Genomic DNA, 20,609 nt, shown 5'->3' on the forward strand with positions numbered 1-20,609 from the left:
TACCACGAAACAGGTGGTTGGATGAGGGCTAACTGGTGCAGCAACTGGACCAAAATCCTCTCTGCATTATAGCCAACCATTTACAGGGCTCTCTCCACCATCAAAACATTGCTGAACAGGACTTTTAGCTAATGACCAGGAAATGTTTTAGCCAACTAGCCCATTAGCTTAGCCTTTGCAAATAACAGTCAAATGCATTTTGCCATCTTGAAAGTGTAACATTCTAGAGTTTTTGAATTAGAATTGGCACTTTAGTTCATGTCAACATAGCTAGTTTAGTTAGCTTTAGCACCATCCTCCATTTTGGACTCCACTTAACGCAGAGATTTATCAACTGTACCAAAGTACCAAATAATTTGTTCACATACTAAAAGGTGGTCAACCTAAATAAGATAGTTCAGAACATTTGAAAAGGTCTGAAAAGGTCGGGAAAAATAATCTCAACTGTTGAAGAAAGTCCTTTAACCAACCTCATGTTTACAAAAACAGATCTGTTTTACTCAGGGTATCCGCGGGTCCTTAAAAAGTCTTTAAAAGTCTTAAATTAGCTTTTCCTAATTTAAGGCCTTGAAAGTCCTTAAAAATTACAAATAATCCTTAAATCCAGTTTCCAAAGGTCTTAAATGACCAAAGACCCAATAAACAAGATTCTTTTATTTCTATAAAAATTTCGTGAATCTCTAGTTAGTGTTCAGCATTTTTTGTGTATGATGTTGCCGTAAGCGGAACCGTACTCAGTCAGTTGGTTGTGAAAGGGGGCTATTTTTTTTTTAGATGAGCACATTAGCTGGTTAAGCTAGTGGGAGCTTGCGCCATGGGGAAGGGCAAGTTTAATGGTAACTGGATGGCTAATCCCACGTTCGCGACGTGGTTAGCACCGGCTCCAGGCAAGAGCTGGAAATTATCGCTTAAATTTAATTTTTAAAATAGCTTAAATTTGGTCAAAGTGGCCTTAAAAAAGGTCTTAAAAAGTCTTAAATTTAGCTCCCTTAAACCTGCAGCTACCCTGTTTACTAGACTGACCAGCTAACAGCTAGTAATCACAAGGTAATTTCCAAAATGGATCAATATGGTCTTAAAACAATTTTTCTTATTTTAAAAACCTTTACACTTTATTAAATTTCACATCTCTGGGATATTTACATAGAAGTTTTTGGTTAAGTGCATCAAAAATTGGGAGTTGAGCTAGGTAGTTATAGCACCAACTAGCTAGGCCATTGCTACTGTTACAGGTAGAATTTACAGTTAGCACATAACCGTTCTGGATGGATTTTCGTGTTTTATACATTTTTATAGATTTTACCATACTACTTTTAAAAATGCCATTAACTTGTCAATCTGGAGAGAAGTAATCTTGGTTTCTCCAAAGCGAGGTTGTTCAAAGAGTCTTCTAGAACAGATAATATATTATTGTTCACAACTTTTACACAGAATCCCACTTCAGATGATCTGGTTTAGGGCTTCAAGCCCTTAAGTCAACTTAAAGTCCATCAAAAGTTTAAAATATGGCACTTCTTAATCTTTCGCTCAGAACTTCATGATCGGGTCCACGGACCAAACGAGAACAATGACTCAGAACTTTACACATCAACAACTTCACATTTCTATCAACAACACATCAGACACAGAGGAACTCGGACTTCTTTTTCAGTCTCCTCTGCAGACAGACAGTTAAAGGAGCGGGCGTGAATCAGCTCCAAGCCACGGTGATGAGATGCTGTTCAACGAGCCCTTCAAGCAAAAAGTTGTTGATCTGGTACAAATGGTTCATCCTCCCCCCTCTCACGGGCAACAAACCTTGTCCATCGCTGGCTTTGGTTCTCATTCAAAGGATTGCACGTTCTAGAAGCCTTCACATGAGTAATGACATCACTCCTCCTGCTCATTTCCTGTTTCTGCATCCGCTTTGTCCTCACGGAGGAAGCAGGTAGCCTGCTGATTGATAGCTTCCTGGTGACTTTTGGAAGGAAAGGGGTTACACTGATTGGGACGCATCTACGCAGAGTTTCTATTGGTGCAGAAGGTTCCAGTAACATTAACAGAAGCTTATACAGCCCCTTTCCAGACAAATGGAGTTTATTTTGAATCCAGGACGCAGAGCTGTAGCCCACAGCTTCCTGCTTGCTCTGACCACTGTCCTTTTTCACCTCAGTCTGACCCCACCCTACCCTCCTTCTTGGTTTGACAAGTCACATGACTGAGCAGCTTTTGGCCTTGTCCTTCCGGAGATCCGTGCCGACGGCTGCCAGGTCAGGCCGACTGGGCATGTGTGAAATCCTCTTGTTGGCGCGTGTGATCTTGTTGCACTTGAGGTTCTTTTTGCTTTTGTTGATGCAGGCCAGCGTTGCCACGTGGAAAATGTCTCTGACACTGTTCTCAGACTGCTGAGCCGAGCACTCGATGTAAGGCGCTGAGATCTGCTTGGCCATGCTGGAACCCTGGAGAGGATGGAAATCAGTGATGGTCAATGCCGGGGCGGTTGTTGGTTTAAAAACAAACAACTCTGTGAGCTGGAATACCTGGTCATAGGAAACAGGCGTCTGCCGATGGTTGGACAACTCCACGAGCGTGCTCAGATCAGTGCGCAGGTCTGATTTACAGCCAACTAAAAGCATCTTTGTGTTTGGACAAAACTCCTGAATCTCCCCTTTCCACTGCGGAGAAAAACAACTACATTCAACATCTAATATTAAACAACCTTTGATTCACATCTCTTAGGGTGGGGTTCTATCTAACGTCACCATTAATTTACATTTCATGACTATTAACGTTAAATGCTTTGTGTCAATTGCAGCAGAACTTGGTGACTCGGATATGAAAACCACCCTTAATCATGAATATTTAGGTACATTTTAAAATCAGGATAATTTAACACGACTGGATGAAAAAACAGAAATACTGAAGTCCATCCATCCATCCATCCATCCATCCATCCAACCATCCATCCATCCATCCAACCATCCATCCAACCATCCATCCAACCATCCATCCATCCATCCAACCATCCATCCAACCATCCATCCAACCAACCAACCATCCATCCATCCATCCATCCAACCAACCATCCATCCAACCATCCATCCATCCAACCAACCAACCATCCATCCATCCATCCATCCATCCATCTATCCAACCAACCATCCAACCAACCATCCAACCATCCATCCAACCAACCATCCATCCAACCAACCATCCATCCATCCATCCATCCATCCATCCATCCATCCAACCAACCAACCATCCATCCAACCAACCATCCAACCAACCATCCATCCAACCAACCAACCAACCATCCATCCATCCATCCATCCATCCATCCATCCAACCAACCATCCATCCATCCAAGGAGATGTTCAGAACAAGCAATAATATGATCTGTGTTGATGTATGTTTGTACAATGTACTTCTTTAATACTTTGATCACCAGAGGAATTTGTTTTAAAAGCACAAGCAGGAGGTTCCTGATAACGGAAGGCAGAAAATGTACAGAGTTCAAATTTTAAGGAGCCTGCAGACACAGATTTCTGCCAGCAGGTGGCAAAGTTGTGCTGATTAAGAAAATAAATAATTTAAATGACCATAAAAGTGAACAACATTGAGCCTGTTTAGAATAAGAATCAATTAAATAACTATTTTTTTAAGAATCTGAAAAAACACAGAAACCAACTACGTTAATCATTCACAAGCATGGACGTAATTTGGGGGGGGGGGGGGGGGGGGGGGATGTCCTCACCACTTTTTCCAAAGTCAAGTTTTGACCCCTGCCCTTTTTACCATCCAAAAACAATATTACGCTATATTAAATAGACACTGGTTGAGCTCTAGGACCAAGCGGAAAACAACCGTTTGTGTTGAAGCCTGTTTAACATTAGAACATACTGTAAAGATTTCCCCCCCCCCCCCCCCCCCCCCCCCCCCCGCCAAAAAGAAAATTACGTCCATGGTTACAAGTAGACACCGTGGACAGATGGTGTTGCTCTAAAACCAGAGAAGATGTGCTATGGGAGCCTAGATGTCCAAAAAGGAATTTAGTGGGGGTTTTTTTTAGGAGTGTTGAATCCTGAAACTGGATGGAATAACATAGCCTGTTGTGCTACAGAGTTGATAATACTAAGAGGAAGATGCCATACCCTAACTAGCACATCAACTTTTACTTCAACTGCAGCCACATAAAAGTTTAAACGGGTCATTCTGCAAGCCGGAATGTCCTGACAAGCATTTCGATGAGTTTACCTGGCCTTGTAGTACAAAGGTTAAAGCGGGCACTTCCTGGAGCACCACAGGTTTGGAAACCTGAACAGGAACCACATATAATCCACATGTTTCCTCTTGAACAATAAATGGTTTGTGATCAACGGTATTTCTCTCGGGGCTTTAATCTGAGGCTAATGGGCCTCCAGGCCGGCTTGCAGGCGAGTCAGAGGATCAAGTTCATTAACACGTGGAGAGGAAGTTGGTTTGCACAATGAGCCCATACATCACCTGAGCAACCACTCAGAAGGATTTGTGCAATAATCTAATCCTAATGTTTACTATGAAAAGGTATTGATGATGTGAATCAGATTCTTAATCTCTAAGCATTTTCATCTGTATTGCAGCCGTGTGATTGGCTGACTGCATATTTAAAGACTGCCAATGTCATTTTGAATGAACAGATCCCCAATGCAGCAAAAGCAGATTTGACTGCTGAGACCAGAGGTTTATTATTTCAGTTTTCATGTCTTTGGGGGGATTACATTCCGACTTTAAGCCAAATAAACAAGACGTGGAGCTCTGGTGGACCTTGGCACGTGACCTCAATTATTCAAAACGAGTTTGCTGTCAGAAGCTGCAAACAGATGGTAGGTGAGAGTACAACTGCGTCTGATAGCTTAGGTAATGTAATGTTACTCACACGTTCTTTACTGAGGAGGTTAAAACGGTACGATGTGAGCGTAAAGCTACGATCCCGACTCGAGTTTTCCCCCTTTCTGGAATCTTGTATTAGAAATCCATAAAAATAATAGTCTCGACCTGTTCTGTGATATAATGTAGACCGTATATCTATATTTTTTTGCTAAGACCCCTCCCCCCTCCAATTGAGCAGTTTGAATTGAGCGCACTTGGCATTAGCCAATAGCATTAGACATCGGCTTGCGTACAGATCACACGACACACTTTGTGATATATATCACTTTGTGAGATATATATATATATATATATATATATATATATATTATTTTATGCTCTGTTGGCCGGCTGCATGGTCACAAACAAGAGGCTGTGCTTCCAGTTTTAACTATGGAAGTTGTAAGAACGGCTCACGTGTAGTACATTCGTCAGCCTCTAGATGGAGCTGTTGGAAGAAAAAAACTCCATATTTTTGCTTTATTGCTTATGTGGGTCATGTCGATAAAACTTTAATAAGTTATGGGGCGCGGGGTAGAAATCTGCTCATCTAATCCGTTACCTCATTGGATTTAGTTTATATGGTTGTTCAATCTATAAATGAACTATGCAACAGGAGGAGTATCTCCCATTTTTTCAGAGAAAAATTTTAAAAATTCAGAAATTCTTTATCCAGATACTAACGTCCCATTAGCTTGAATAAACTTTAATATATATATAACCTACTGGTTAAAAAAACACTTACATTTACGCAGCAGAAAAATACAAATACCTGCTAAATTTACTAGAAATTATTTTGGGGGTAAAGGGCCAAAACCTTTTTAAAACAGATATTGTATTAAGTGTAAGTTTTAGGTTTGCTGGGGACAAAAAGTCACTAAGACCCTGTGCACGTTAGCAATTGCTACTTCCAGTTTATAAACCTTGGCTTGTACCTGCAGTTCCAGTTGTCGCCACAGCGCTATCAAAATGGATGGAGCCTGCAGCGAACTGTACTTCTCTAAATGCCTTGGAAATTTACCGAGAATCTCAGTGGACGATGTTCATCGCACAGTAAATGACTTTTCATCTGCTCCACAAAGTACACGGGAAAAGGGGCTCAAATTTTATATTTCCCAGTGTGCAAGGCTGGATTAACCATATGGGCAACTGGGCAATTGCCCAGGGGCCCACAAACTCTAAAGGGCCCAGAGACCCAGGGCAGCAAGGGCACAAGCAAAATACTGTATCTGTAATCTCCCGCTTTACATTAAACTAGGGTGACCATACGTCCTCTTTTCCCCGGACATGTCCACTTTTCACTCTCTGTCGTCCGGGGGGTTCTTGTTAGGAATGCAACTATACCACTTTTTTCCAAATCGATACGATACCGATTACCAATACCAATACTTCTACCACACAAAAAAATGCAATGATTTGGAATACAGATTTTATTTTCTTCTCTGCTTTCAACAGGAAAAGACTGTGAGGTAGATAAACAGTAAAATATATGAATGGAAATCATCACTAAACTAAAATATTAGGTGAACAGAAATGACAAGTTACAGTGAAGCCATTTTCAAGCAACTACATTGGTATCGGTTCCTGGTATTGGTTAACTTTTACCGATACCGATACTGGTATTGGTATCGGTGCATCCCTAGTTCTTGTATAAATGTCCGGTTTTTCATCCAGGAGCAGGGATCGAATTATGGGGGAGCAAAATACAGTGTCTGTAATCTCATCACATCCAGGGAGAGCCGGAAAAAAGGTTTCTACCTATATTACATTATTTATGGACTCTTTTGAGCGGAGAGCACAGAGAGCAGCCAAGAGCTGTTCGTTGGTGCGCTCCAGGCTGCTGCGTCCAGCGCTTGGTCCATTCTCAAAGTGGTGCAACCCAAAAACTATAATTAACCCACGATCGTTCATGTCTGCTCATGTTCTCTACTTTCTGTCTTATTTGTGCCTGAAGCGCTCTACTACTGCGGAGCTCGTCACATGTGCTGCGGTGATTTCACCTCACTGACGCAGCATCGAAACGCGCTCTCCGCTTTGCGGTCAGGAGATCCCTTTGATCTGCTCAAAAGTAACTGATGAGGTGATAAAGTAAGAATCCAGGCAGCAGATTTTCTGGAGAATTAAGAGGAGATGCAGGAAGATGAGAGACAGAGAGGACAGGAAAATAGTTTAAAAAAATCAAAAAACAAAACAAAGTGTTGAAAAGTACTATATTCAACAAACTGTCCACCCGGGCTTTTGCGCTGCAGAGACGCTTCGCTGCCTATGACTTTGAACGTCAGTTGAGAGCGGTTGAGAGTCAGTCTCATGCAGACTGACCAATGAAGAGAGGGCCTCAAGTTAAGACCCTCTCCTCATTGGTCAATCCACACAAGGTGGGTCAAAGGTTACCCTGAGCGGGTTACGTGATGTCAGGCATTCAAGTATTGAGTATATTTACTGCATATTACAGTAAAACATTCTGTATGTGACCATATTTTAACAAATCAAATAGAGCTCTTCATTCATTTGGCCAATCGGGTGGGGTCTCATAGGTCAGAGTCCCGCCCCCGAGGCAAACGGCACATAATTTAGATGGTTAGCAAACACCCGAGTTAGCTTTGTTCTGCTCTTTTTCTGATTCTGCTTTTCCCAGGATCCACTGATCGCCTTTTCTTGTTCATTTTCTTTTTCCCTTTCCTCACATTTTTAGCTTTTCTCATTGTTTCTTTGATTTTTGTTCCTGAGTTAAGTTTTTATGTATCGCAAGTAATATCGTCATCGCAATATTAATTGTCAACGTCGTCTTCCTCCGCTTATCCAGGTCCGGGTCGCGGGGGCAGCATCCCAACTAGGGAGCTCCAGGCCGTCCTCTCCCCGGCCTTGTCCACCAGCTCCTCCGGCAGGACCCCAAGGCGTTCCCGGACCAGATTGGAGATGTAACCTCTCCAACGTGTCCTGGGTCGACCCGGGGGCCTTCTGCCGGCAGGACATGCCCGAAACACCTCCCCGGGGAGGCGTCCAGGAGGCATCCTGACCAGATGCCCAAACCACCTCAACTGGCTCCTTTCGATCCGGAGGAGCAGCGGTTCTACTCCGAGTCCCTCCCGAATGTCCGAGCTCCTCACCCTATCTCTAAGGCTGAGCCCGGCCACCCTACGGAGGAAACTCATTTCGGCCGCTTGTATCTGCAATCTCGTTCTTTCGGTCATTACCCAAAGCTCATGACCATAGGTGAGGATTGGGACGTAGATCGACCGGTAGATCGAGAGCCTGGCTTTCTGGCTCAGCTCCCTCTTCCCCACGACAGATCGGCTCAGCGTCCGCATCACTGCAGACGCCGAACCAATCCGCCTGTCGATCTCCCGATCCCTCCTACCCTCACTCGTGAGCAAGACCCCGAGATACTTAAACTCCTCCACTTGAGGTAGGACCTTTCCCCCGACCCGGAGGTGGCAAGCCACCCTTTTCCGGTCGAGAACCATGGTCTCAGATTTGGAGGTGCTGATCCTCATCCCAGCCGCTTCACATTCGGCCGTGAACCTACCCAGCAAGAGCTGAAGGTCAGAGCTGGATGAAGCTAGGAGGACCACATCATCCGCAAAAAGCAGAGACGAGATTCTCCTGCCACCAAACTCGACACACTCCACACCACGGCTGCGTCTAGAATTTCTGTCCATAATGGTAATGAACAGAACCGGTGACAAAGGGCAGCCCTGGCGGAGTCCAACCCTCACCGGGAACAGGTCCGACTTACTACCGGCTATGCGGACCAAACTCACGCTCCTCTGGTAAAGGGACTGAATGGCCCTTAACAGAAAGCCACCCACCCCATACTCCTGGAGCGTCCCCCACAGGGTGCCCTGGGGACACGGTCATAAGCCTTCTCCAAATCCACAAAACACATGTGGATTGGTTGGGCAAACTCCCATGCCCCCTCCATCACCCTTGCAAGGGTATAGAGCTGGTCCACAGTTCCACGGCCAGGACGAAAACCACATTGCTCCTCCTCTATCTGAGATTCAACTATCGATCGGACCCTCCTCTCCAGTACCTTGGAGTAGACCTTTCCAGGGAGGCTGAGGAGTGTGATCCCCCTATAGTTGGAACACACCCTCAGGTCACCCTTCTTAAAGATGGGGACCACCACCCCGGTCTGCCACTCCCTAGGAACTGCCCCCGATGACCACGCAATGTTGTAGAGACGTGTCAACCATGACAGCCCTACAACATCCATAGCCTTGAGATACCCAGAACGAACCTCATCCGCCCCCGGGGCTCCGCCGCTGTGTAGTTGTTTGACTACCTCAGCAACTTCTGCCCCCGAGATCGGACAGTCCATCCCCAGGCCTCGCAGCTCTGGTTCCTCCTCGGAATGCGCATTGGTGGGATTGAGGAGCTCCTCAAAGTATTCCTTCCACCGTCCGACTATAGCCTCAGTTGACGTCAGCAGCTCCCCATCCCCACTGTAAACAGTGTGAGCGAGTTGCTGCCTTCCTCTCCTGAGGCGCCGGACAGTATCAATATTAATCGTTGTTATCGAATATCGCAGATTTCCTAACATCGTGCAGCCCTAGTATCATTTTTTCACACAATTCTTTAATTTCATAATTCCAAAGATTAGTTTTCCCAGATTTTCATAAAAACCAAAATAAAAATCTGTGTTTGTTGTTTTTTGTTGACGTTACTCAAGTGGAAAACTGGAGTAAATCTCCCTTCAGCTTTTGTAAACATAAAGACATTTAGACAGGAAGTCCATGTTCAAACACCATCTCATGTTTTCACGAGGACGTCTTCTGTTTGCAGTCAGGCGACTGGTTCTGTTCCTGTTTGGACATGTGGGAGCCAGCTAGCATTAACCGCTAAGCAGCTTCACATGAGCTGCTGGTGGTTCCACACTTCCAGCCTCACTTGGGATTAAACAGCAGCACCTCCCAGACACATTACAGATTTACGGCTCCGCATCACAAGGTCTCGTGTGGCTGGGACCGCAGAAATGTCTCCTGACTGTAGATTTTAGGCTTCCGCACTGCTAAAGGCAGCCTGGTTGGTGTCAGTAAATCAAAAATGTCTTAAATACCATCATCGTCACCAAAAATATGCAAACCTTTTTCAACACGCTGTCAAGAGTTTCAGGACGACTGATGTCAAAACAGATGAGGACAGCATCCGAGTCCGGATAGGAGAGGGGCCTCACGTTGTCGTAGTACGGGGATCCTGGAACACAAAGGGACCGGTTACTGGGAGATCTAAAAGTTTTAGACATGAGAAAAGAGCTGCAACATGAGCTTCAACTCCAGAGCAGATATTCTCAGAATGCACGATCGCAGTTAATCCATAGCAACAAGGGAGGAAAACAAATAATGCTGCAGCAGTCGAAAAATCTGCTGAACATACAAGATTAGCTGTTGAAAACATTTTTTGAGACACACTGGGAGGAAATGTCTCGCTCCTTTAATGAGAACCATGTGTGAGGGCAACGCCCATGACTGGAGAAGATCTCTGGAGAGAGAGGGTGGGGGTGGGGGTCTTGTCAAGGTGGGTCAGGATCCCATGACAACCCAGAGAAAAATGACCAGAAGCATCCTGCTGCCAAGAATCTGGAGAATTCTGTGTCTGGTGGTAACTGAAGATTCCCCTGGGAGACCTTCTCCAAACACAGTCTGCAGAGAAAAGCTGGGAGGAATGCACTACCTCACACACACACACACACACACACACACACACACACACACACACACACACACACACACACACACACACACACACACACACACACACACACACACACACACACACACACACACACACACACACACACACACACACACACACACACACACACACACACACACACACACACACACACACACACACACACACACACACACACACACACACACACACACACACACACACACACACACACACACACACACACACACACACATCTGACATGAATCTGCTGGAAGGCTGCTAGATAATAAAAATTTAAATATTCGTTTATCGTATAAGAGGTTGCCCTGCTTTAGCTTTCACCTGGGGTGTGAGCGGTGCGTAACGTAACGGACGTGTTTACCCACGAGCTCCCTTCCCACCGGGTGCATTTCAAATGCAAAATGGCAGCGAAAGCGTTTCTCACAGCTGGTCCCCGGAGCTGACAAAATTACCGGAGAATTGCAACACCACGCGTGTCTTCGGCCGTTCACGTGATAACACGCAAGGAGAAAGATGGCAAAACATATAGTATCCAAAATGGTCTGTAGTTTATTTTCTGTTCTGCTTACCATGTCTATGGGTGGTGTACAATTTATCCCTACGCTTCTGGAACGCTTCCAAAATGTAACACTTTGCGGCCAGTAGAAATGCCCCCTTCCGTTATATTGGCGGCTAATTGTTGTGTACTACTTTTAATGCACTATGACACATACATGTTCAGTGGAAAGGCTCGGGGTGTTTCTCAATGCCAAGGAACCCCGCCTTGATTTATCGGCCCCGCCCCGGTTGCCTAGGAGATACGTCATCAGGAACCGCCAAGACGTGTTCCAATGTTCCACAGAGGTGTGTGTTCTCCGTTTGTTAGCCGTTTAGCTAGCTGAGCAAGGATATATGGGAGGTGTCTTGTAGCGTAGCCTTGGTCAAAAATTACCCAGAATACACCATGATATTTTCTAAAGAATGGCGGATCAGAAGCCGGCAGCTACATCAGGGGCAAATTTCAAGTTTAATGTAAGTCAACTATTTTTAAATGTTTTTTTTTTTTTAGATCCAAATAAGTTATCTATGGTTGTTTAGTTACTTAGGAGTTGCAGCTTCGGTGGCTAGTGGGTAGTAACTCGCTTACATATTTAATTTAACAAACATGTACACAATTTAAAAAGTAAAAGGCTCGTTGTATATTTATATTGAAACGTACACATATAAAATATAACGTTATCCCCCATGTCACATGACGTTACGTGACCACCGTAGAAGCCGCGGCCATGTGATGCAAGTCTGTTCCATTTAACCGTTTTCTTTGACCAAGGAAGGACCGTGCCTTCGTAAGCAAGGCTCCTGGGCCAGGCGCCTTGACACTGAGAAACACCCACGAACTTTAGTATTTAGGTCTGTAGGGAGAGGTTGTGATTGGATAAAATAAGGCTAAAGAATTGTATTGAATTGTGGAAAGATAATCTGCAGACAGTTGCCCAATAGTTGACCCAATGTGACCTGATATTTAGAACGGTTATCACGAAAAGCGTTGTACATACTACGTACATAGTGTTGTATCATACATACTGTAATTAGCACATTTTTGTGCAGTTTTGCGTAGCCAACATTTGCAGCCCATTGAAAATTACAGCCTGAAAATATATTCAGATGGAAACTTATCATGTTTTCTACTACTCTTTAAATATGTTTGGAAAGTTGTCAGATACGTGACGTAACTCAACTTGGCCATGTTTAACATATCGATGATGTTGGTTGTGGAACATTGGCAACCAGATTGTATTGTTCTAAAGTTTTTTTTTATTATCCCCGCACATTTCTTTTAAACACTCCCTTACAGTCCTAAAATCTGTGATACAGTTAACTCATATTTTACCAAGAATTTTCCTTTTGGTTAAATCACCCTAATAAATAGATATATCCAAGCTATTGCCTAAAGACGCCTTGTTGATATAAAAGATGTTAAGACTAATAAATGCTGGTTTCCGTAGAGAAAAACGAAAAAGGCACAGAAAAAAACAAGAATTTGTGTAAAAGTGTGCTGAACTTTTGATGCTGTAATCGTTTCCAGATGATTCTTTTCATCGTCTATGATTAATGGCGTGTTTGTAACTGTTTTACAGCTGGGGGCCACAGACCGATCTGTGGTTGGACGTCGTTCCACCAACTGTTCAGATAAGAGGAAGCGACACACACAAAGGCCTGGTGACTGTCATGTAATTAGCTCCAGTCATTGTTTTCCCACAGGACCTCTAAATCTGGAAGGACACACACCCCATCCTTTTCCTCACACACTCTTGCCTTTTCTGACACATAGAAAATGTTACCAGACTTCCAATGTTTTTACCTTACACACATTTTGTCTTTTGTTATAGCAAAATAATGACAAATGATAAGGACTGCTGACTTTCTATCATGAAAAAGATGGTAACAAGCCAGGTGCAGCTGACAGGCTGATGGCAGAGCAACACGCAGGCCTGCAGTTTTAAACGCATAGCTAACATAGCTGAGCAGATCCGTGCTGATGGGTCGCACGGGAGGGTGTCGAACCCTCCGGGGCACCTGTGGTAATGGCAAACAGCGACAGATGTGTGTAACCTTCCTGAGGCTCGAGTCCAAACATACAGCACCTCTCAACCAACGGAACCAAGTACTAAAACAGCGGTCGGGTCTGCAGCTTAAGGCGTCAAAGCCACACGTGGATCACTGGACAGTGACTCTAAACGACTTGGAAAAAAACGGATGAAAAAATAAATGATTTCCATACTATTTTAGCATGTGTTAAATTTTTTTTTCAATTTTAAAGCCTAATAGAAACAAAATAGTGGTTTCTCAAAAATGACAATTATTTCTAGTAGATATTTACAGAAGAGCCACTTTAAACTAAAGTTACCTCAGCCAATACCAGCTGCTGTAGTTGCTGTGGTTACAAAGACATCCTCAGCTGTCAACACCAAGCTGGCCAATACAAAAGCAGGATAATGCGATCATTTTTATTTACCGAGCTGAGTCGAGCGATGTTCAATATCCAGGGTGTGGTGATGTGGGGTTATACCAAACGCTTGAAAAGAGTTGCTTACATTTGAATAAAGGTATGGAAAAGCCCAAAAACCGGAGGTATAACGCCATTAAAAACCTGCACATGAGTGATTATTTACTAATGTTTTTATGTTCATCCAAAACTGGAGAAACAAGATCCAACAAGAGGAAAACATGCAGGATGGTCACATGGTTCTTATTACTGTTCTGGCAGGATAAACGTACACTGAGGGCCAGGAATGTACCAGACTTTGCTGTCAGGTGTAACATCACACAGGGAAGCTTCCCATGGCATTACCAGACAGGATGTCTTTTAATCTCTCCCACTATTCGATCCCACCCCTCCAGCCTTCCGTTGATATCACCATCCCACCATTGGTAGGTGAACTCTGCTGTGATTCGATTCCCCTTCTGCCTTAGAAACGAGGTAAGGCTTTCCATGCCGCTTCTCTTTGGCTGGTCGGGGATCAGTGTCCGACGGGTTACAATAGGGGTCTTTGTCAAGAAGGAAGTGGAAACCTTTCGTCTGAGGAATGCCAAACATGCGGCTCCAATTCGCCGAGCCCAGAAATGTGAGCCCAGGGAACAATGGCTGCCAAGGGGGAATAAAGGTGGCAGAGTGAGGGAGTGAGAGTCCGAGGGGCTTTACTGAAACAAGCCCCACACCTAAGACGTCTGGTGTTGTCTAGAAACTTTAAAAGGATGATCATAATCTGCTGCTAGATGTGTTTAAGTGGGTCACAATTCAACAGTGGATTAAAAAAAGAAAAAAGAAGAACAGCTTCTCTTTAAAGTTTCCAGGGATTCCAATTGTCAAAGGAAATCTGTGGGCTCAAAAATTGCATCTCATTAGAAATCCTCTAAGAGAAAGAAACCTGAAACACCCCCCCCTCGAGGTTGTTTCGTTTCTTTGATAATGTTTGAATGTTAACATATTTTTTGCAGCATTGGAAAAACGCCTTGAATAATTGGAACAGATGCCTCAGGCACTTTTCCGAAGCATGAAGAGGACATACTGAGCAGTTTCCTCCGATTAACTCGAACGTAAGCACATTAGGAATATTTTATCTTTGAACAAGTGCAAAGGTAGCTCTGAATAAAGCCTCGTGAGCAGCTATTCACACAATACTATTTCTCCATTGACAAGGCACTGACAGACAGTACACACCCACTGTCTACAGTGACTATGCACGAGTCTTTAAAGCTCACCTGTTTGGTTTGACGCCCTGCAGCTACAACGTACGAGTTTCGTCTAAATGCTGTTGCCGGTTAGAACAGGCAGCTGTTTGTAAAGCAAACAGCTAAGACCAGACACACCAAATGGGACAGTGGGCTCAGCAAGTGGGGGTAGAGGGGTGCCAAAGCTTAGGAGGACAAGCATAGGGTTCACGATCACCCAACTCCGTGGAACATCATTAACGTTGGTCAAGTTTAAAGCTAAGTCATCGTAGGAATGTGCTGATACAAAATGTGAGCCATTACCGATATCACAGCCGTTAGGGTTGAACACCAGTAAGCAGCCACAACACCTTCATTGCCTCTCTGCTTCAATTAAACACCAAAATAATCCTGCACCGCATCACTATCACATGCCCAAACATATACCCCATTGTCAGCAACCACAAGTCATACGCAAATGGCATACGGTTGTTAGCATCAGCCCACTTTTGATTACCAGGCTGATCCCAGTATATTAAAGTGGTTCTAGATTTTAAAACCCCATTTAACTAGATTTTAAGTAGAAGCGGATTGGAGTCTCAAATATACCACACTCAAAAGCCTGTGCTGTCTCGGAACTGCTTTCCTAAGTAAATTAGCAAAATTGTAATGGCCACTGAGAAATGGCTGTCAGTAAAGCTGCCATAAGCTCAGACATTACCTTTGCCCGTCCTAAGGGGCTCGACACACGGGAGGCGACAAACGACCGCGATCAGCGAAATTCGTCGCTGTCGCTTTGATTACCTGACACACGGGAGGCGATCCGCGGCAGCGGCAAAGCCGTCTACGCGTTCTGTTCCATGGCGAAATCGAAACTTCCGTTGTTTTATTTGGCTGTGTCAGGTTGGAGGGAATTAAGGTTATTTAAGCGGTTCAGAGTTAAAAAAAGCGGTAGATATGATGTTTCACAAGGTGCTGCTAGAGTTATGTGAAATCTTACTCCTGATTTTACTACATAAAACATAATAATAATCAACTTCTCCTCCATGTTTGCTCGGAGATGTACGGAGCATCCTGTCCGCTCATTGGTCAGTGAATGAAACCTCCGTTGATTGGTCCTCGTCCGAGGATTGCGTCGCTGGGTTGCCTGTGCACGACACGTGCACGAGTGCAAAATTTCACATGGGGTGGGCAATATAAACGATATAAGGTAGAAACGATATAAAATTGGGTAATGATAGAGTTTTTGGCTATATCGCAATACCGCGATAACACATGACGTCACTAAGATGTGCACCCTGCTGACATTGGGGCAACAGAATGGCAATGACTGCAAGCATGGAGTGGGCGGAGGAGGAGGCCTATATGCCTCAAATGGCATATATTTGCCACATGAGGATATTTAAAAGCATGTCATTTTGACATATATAAAAAGAGGAAAAAATATATCGCAATATATATCGTTACCGCACATGCTTCAGATTATATCGCAATATAGATTTGAGGCCATATTGCCCAGTCCTAATTTCACACGCACGTTTTTCGAGTTTCGCTTGGTAGGAGGGAGACCCGTGATTATCGCTTTGTCGCGCAGGTCTCATTGAAAATGAATGGAGGAGAGACAATGTCCCCTCCCGTGTGTCGAGCCCATAACCCTTGGTAGCGTAATGATAACCGCAGAACAACGCTAGCCCAAGTTAGTGCTAACGGTAGCTCAAGACGGGGACAGGGATAAATGTGATGTGTTTATAGTTATTGATAATCCTGATGGATGGGTATTTCACCACGGAGGTTGCGTGCCGTCCACTGTAGTGTAAAGCGAGACAATTATTAACAATATTAAAGCTCCGATGTATGATTACGTGTGTTAAAAAGACGTTATTTATTTATATGAGCGTCACCGTTCAGAGATCTTCTCATTCTGGTGTGAGAGCAGCAGCTGAACCCGGTAACACCACCAGCAACAGAAGCTGGTAGGGATCCGGACTTTTTAACAATCAGCTTTGGTTTAAAGTGAAACGCTGTTTACAACATGTTTATGTTTATTCATTTTAGCAGTCGCTTTTATCCAAAGCGACTTACAATTTATAACCTATAGGGCATGTTGTGATCTGTGGGGGAAACCGGAGTACCCGGAGGAAACCCACGCATGCATGGGGAGAACACGCAACTCCACGCAGAAAGGCTGCAGCTGAGTTTCGAACCTGCAACCTTCGTGCTGCGAGGCAACAGTGCTAACAACTGCGCCACCATGCAGCCCGTGCAACAACATAAAGATATAAATCCAGAGGGGTGAATTTAGGCAAAGTCGGCAACATGTTTACATCGGTGAACAGCTGCAGAGAGAACGTAAGCTAACGTTGGTAAGCTAGTTAGCATACCGCTCTCTATTAGCCCCCGCTAGATGCGCTACTTCTTCTGATAACTGAACTGGGCATGAACTAGTTGAAGGAATGCTGGAGGAGTTTTGTTTTTGTTTTGATCGCAAAAACAATTTCAGGCTCCACTTTTCCCTTTGTTTAGTAATCGTGTCGTTCACTGTTTACATGCTTTTGCCATCCACCATGGTGGACCCACGTGATCAGGTGACGTCGTTGCAAAGGGTCAATAGCTAGTCACAATGCTCTCTGTTTATTGGGCGGGGTAACACTATAACCTGGCTGAAATGGAGAAAAACTACAAAGACGGCGTTGACTCAGTGAAGGCGCTTGTTTGGAATGGCTTTGGCATCAACTTTGGACAATTTGACATGAGCAGATAGATAGTTAGGTCATTTATTTAGAAAAAGGATGTATTTGCTTCTTCTTAGGTGTATGGCAGACGGCCCTGTCGGCTGTAGTGATGATCGTGTCACGTTGTCTGTTGCTCTGATTGGTCCTTCTGCTGTCCAACTGTGTGCAGAGACAGTTTTAAAGACAACCATAAATTCTGCCTAATGACTGGATAGTTTCAGTGGCTTGTGGCCAGACTGAGGCCTAGTCCACACGTAGCTGGGTTTTTTAAAAAACGAATATCCGCCCCTCCAAAAACTTGCATCCACACCACCTCGTTTAAAAAAAAAACTCCGTCCACAAGTACCCGGATAAATACGTTGTTATGGACATGCCAGACCTGTAGGCGGCAGTACTTCCCCCGTTCTTAACCTCATTCTTCGTCTGTGGTCTTCCGCAAGGAGCAGTAATTCCGCTTGCAAAAACAAACAAGCAGAAAGCGCTTGGACAATTGATAAAGCGAGCGCAGCTCTGAGGGCATCCGTGCTGTCGGCTAGTGTAAACACAGGTCGCACACGTGATGTCAGCATTTTTTTTTTTGTCGCGGAAAGTGACGTTGCGGACTTTAAAACTACGGTTTTGTCTGTCCACACGCAGACACCCAAAACGGAGAAAATGCAGATCTTCACTTTGGCCGGAGTTTTTAAAAGGATCCGTTTTCGTGTGAAAAAACTCCGTTTTCGTGTGGATGACAGGCCAAAACGTAGAAAAATATCTACGTTTTGGCAGATCCCCGGCTACGTGTGGACAGGGCCTGTGTATTTACACATATAGGATGGCTCGCCAGGCTACCCTAACAGAGCTCTAGTTTATAAATCTTATCCGTGAATAAAAAGTGAATCATCAAATATCACACAACTGCACTAATTACAGATTAAAACTCAACATTAATTTTGGGTGATGGTTTGATCCTTTCAAGTGACCAGGTTGCCATTTTGTGACATTTGTAAAACTGTCAGTAATGAAGGATAATTGCAGCATTCGTACTAGTGTTCTTACTCGATTGTTCTGAGATATTTTCTTTCCTCATTCTCTCTCCTGAATTCAGAACAAGCCTCAGGCAGATGAGGTACCGGGCCTCTGGGGTCGCTCGGTTCACCAATGCTATGTTCTCATCCTGTTCAAGTCCCAAACAAACACCTTCACGGTTCATTCAGAAGGAAAAAACACAACAAAATACAAATCCTCTGCCACTGAGAGAAGCTTCAAAGGCCTCACCCTGAGACTGGAGCTCAACACAGGCTCAGACAGAGCGGGCGGGTCAAAGAGGAAGGCAGCACAACTGGCAGGCATTTACCTTAATGACCCAAATTACACCCACCACCCTCGCTTTTTTAAACACACTGAACACACACCGGGCTGCTCATTAAGCCGCTCATCAGCGCCAAACAAAGACCGCCTCCACGCCTCTGAGCGGTTCAGTGCCTGCACGGTGGTCTTTGTCCCAGAACGTGCTCGAGCCGTGCACAAAAACACCCTCCTCCATATCTCACCTCAACAGATAAGGGATCGATTGGACTAGCTGGGGGGAGCAATGGGTGTCCGTACAAAGGGACCAGCCAAGCTGAAAGCTGTATCAATCGGTCACTAGATGTCTGCGTTGGGTGGGGGTTAGGATGAAGGTGTGGGGGTAGGGAAGGGGTATCAGGCCCCATCTGAAACCTACTGATCTAATAGAAAACACACACACACACACACACACACACACACACACACACACACAACCTCCTACTTCTGGTTGGAGGCAGCCGGCCAACACGGTGCAATAAAGCAAAAGTCTGGATCTAGACCGATCCTCTCCACCCACACCACCAACCCTCCTCTACTCCTTTGTTTTTCATCACCCCTCAAGCACAAAAAAAAAAAAAGCAAAAATATTCCACTTGGAGACGCCGCTCAGGGAGAATCTGTAACTTGAGTTCTTTGGTTTCGCATTTTTTTCCTTGAGAAAAATGTTTCAAGCTGGTTTTAATGTTCGAGAAAGTTATTCAGACATCGCTTTGGAATTCCAGGCCAGGGACCCGCAACAGCTGGCTGCCGACTTGTCCCCGCCCATCACACACACACACACACACACACACACACACACACACACACACACACACACACACACACACACACACACACACACACACACACTGCTTGATGTAAAGTGAGTTTGTTTACATGTTTAAAAGGTTGCATTGACTGATTTGATCACATGATCCAACAAAACAAAATATTTCCAGGTTAAAAGAAAGACATTGCACAACTTTCCTGGAAAATTTTAAAAAGAAACAAAACTGGACAGTTCTGGGAAGTGTGTTCACCAGATGTTGGTCCATCATAAATATCACGTTTCTGCTTTATTTAGAGATAAACCTTTGACATTATTCGTTTTATGCTGTAATCTGAGGAAACAGCTGTGTGATGGGACTAACCCAGTTATAATCGACTGAAATGGGCCAAATATTTTTCAAAAATCCTCACACACTGCAGCATTTAAACCTGAATGTGTGTGTTTGTGTTTCGTAGTCAAACATTCATGGGGGGACATGTCAGGACATGTCCACAGACAGGAAACAAGGTGATCGTGGGTGTTTTATTACCTGAGGTGTCCCACAGGCTGAGCTCAATCCTCTGGGTGTCGATTTCAAAACTGGCCGTGTAGTTTTCAAACACAGTGGGGACATAGCTCTGAGGGGGTGCAGAGAAATCACAGCACTAGGTAAGAACTGATAGAACCAGCGCGTGCATGCATGGTTAAATAACACGTGGTTTAGCATGACTAAAGCAGAAGATGAAGAGGTTCTGATCCGGGATCGGTGTCTCACCTCTGGGAAACAGTCCTTTGCAAACACGTGAAGCAGCGCGGTCTTCCCGCACTGGCTGTCCCCCACCACCACGATCTTACACTTCACACTGGGACTCGGATCCATGCTGGGCTTCTGACACGACCGTCGCTCCTTCATTGAGGGGATGTGACAAATCCTGGATGTGTATTAATCGCTCGTCCCTGTCCTTTAACCGGTCCCTCCGCTGTCTCCGCCTGCTCTGTGCCGGTAAATGCCATTTGCCTGCATT

At 44.6% G+C, this 20,609-nt stretch overlaps 1 protein-coding gene across 1 annotated transcript; it reads right to left on the bottom strand.

Moving 5' to 3' along the window:
* Positions 1–1,525: 1,525 nt before the first annotated feature.
* On the bottom strand, positions 1,526–20,609 carry rnd3a (Rho family GTPase 3a). Its single transcript, XM_015952450.3, has 5 exons — positions 20,360–20,609; positions 20,135–20,222; positions 9,974–10,083; positions 2,520–2,654; positions 1,526–2,438 (listed from the first exon to the last, which is right to left on the bottom strand). Exons 1-5 carry the CDS (start codon positions 20,495–20,497, stop codon positions 2,190–2,192), a joined length of 720 nt encoding a protein of 239 aa, XP_015807936.1. The 5' UTR covers positions 20,498–20,609; the 3' UTR covers positions 1,526–2,189.

This window comes from Nothobranchius furzeri, chromosome 14, assembly GCF_043380555.1.
Source record: "Nothobranchius furzeri strain GRZ-AD chromosome 14, NfurGRZ-RIMD1, whole genome shotgun sequence".
Classification (NCBI taxonomy): Eukaryota; Metazoa; Chordata; class Actinopteri; order Cyprinodontiformes; family Nothobranchiidae; genus Nothobranchius; species Nothobranchius furzeri.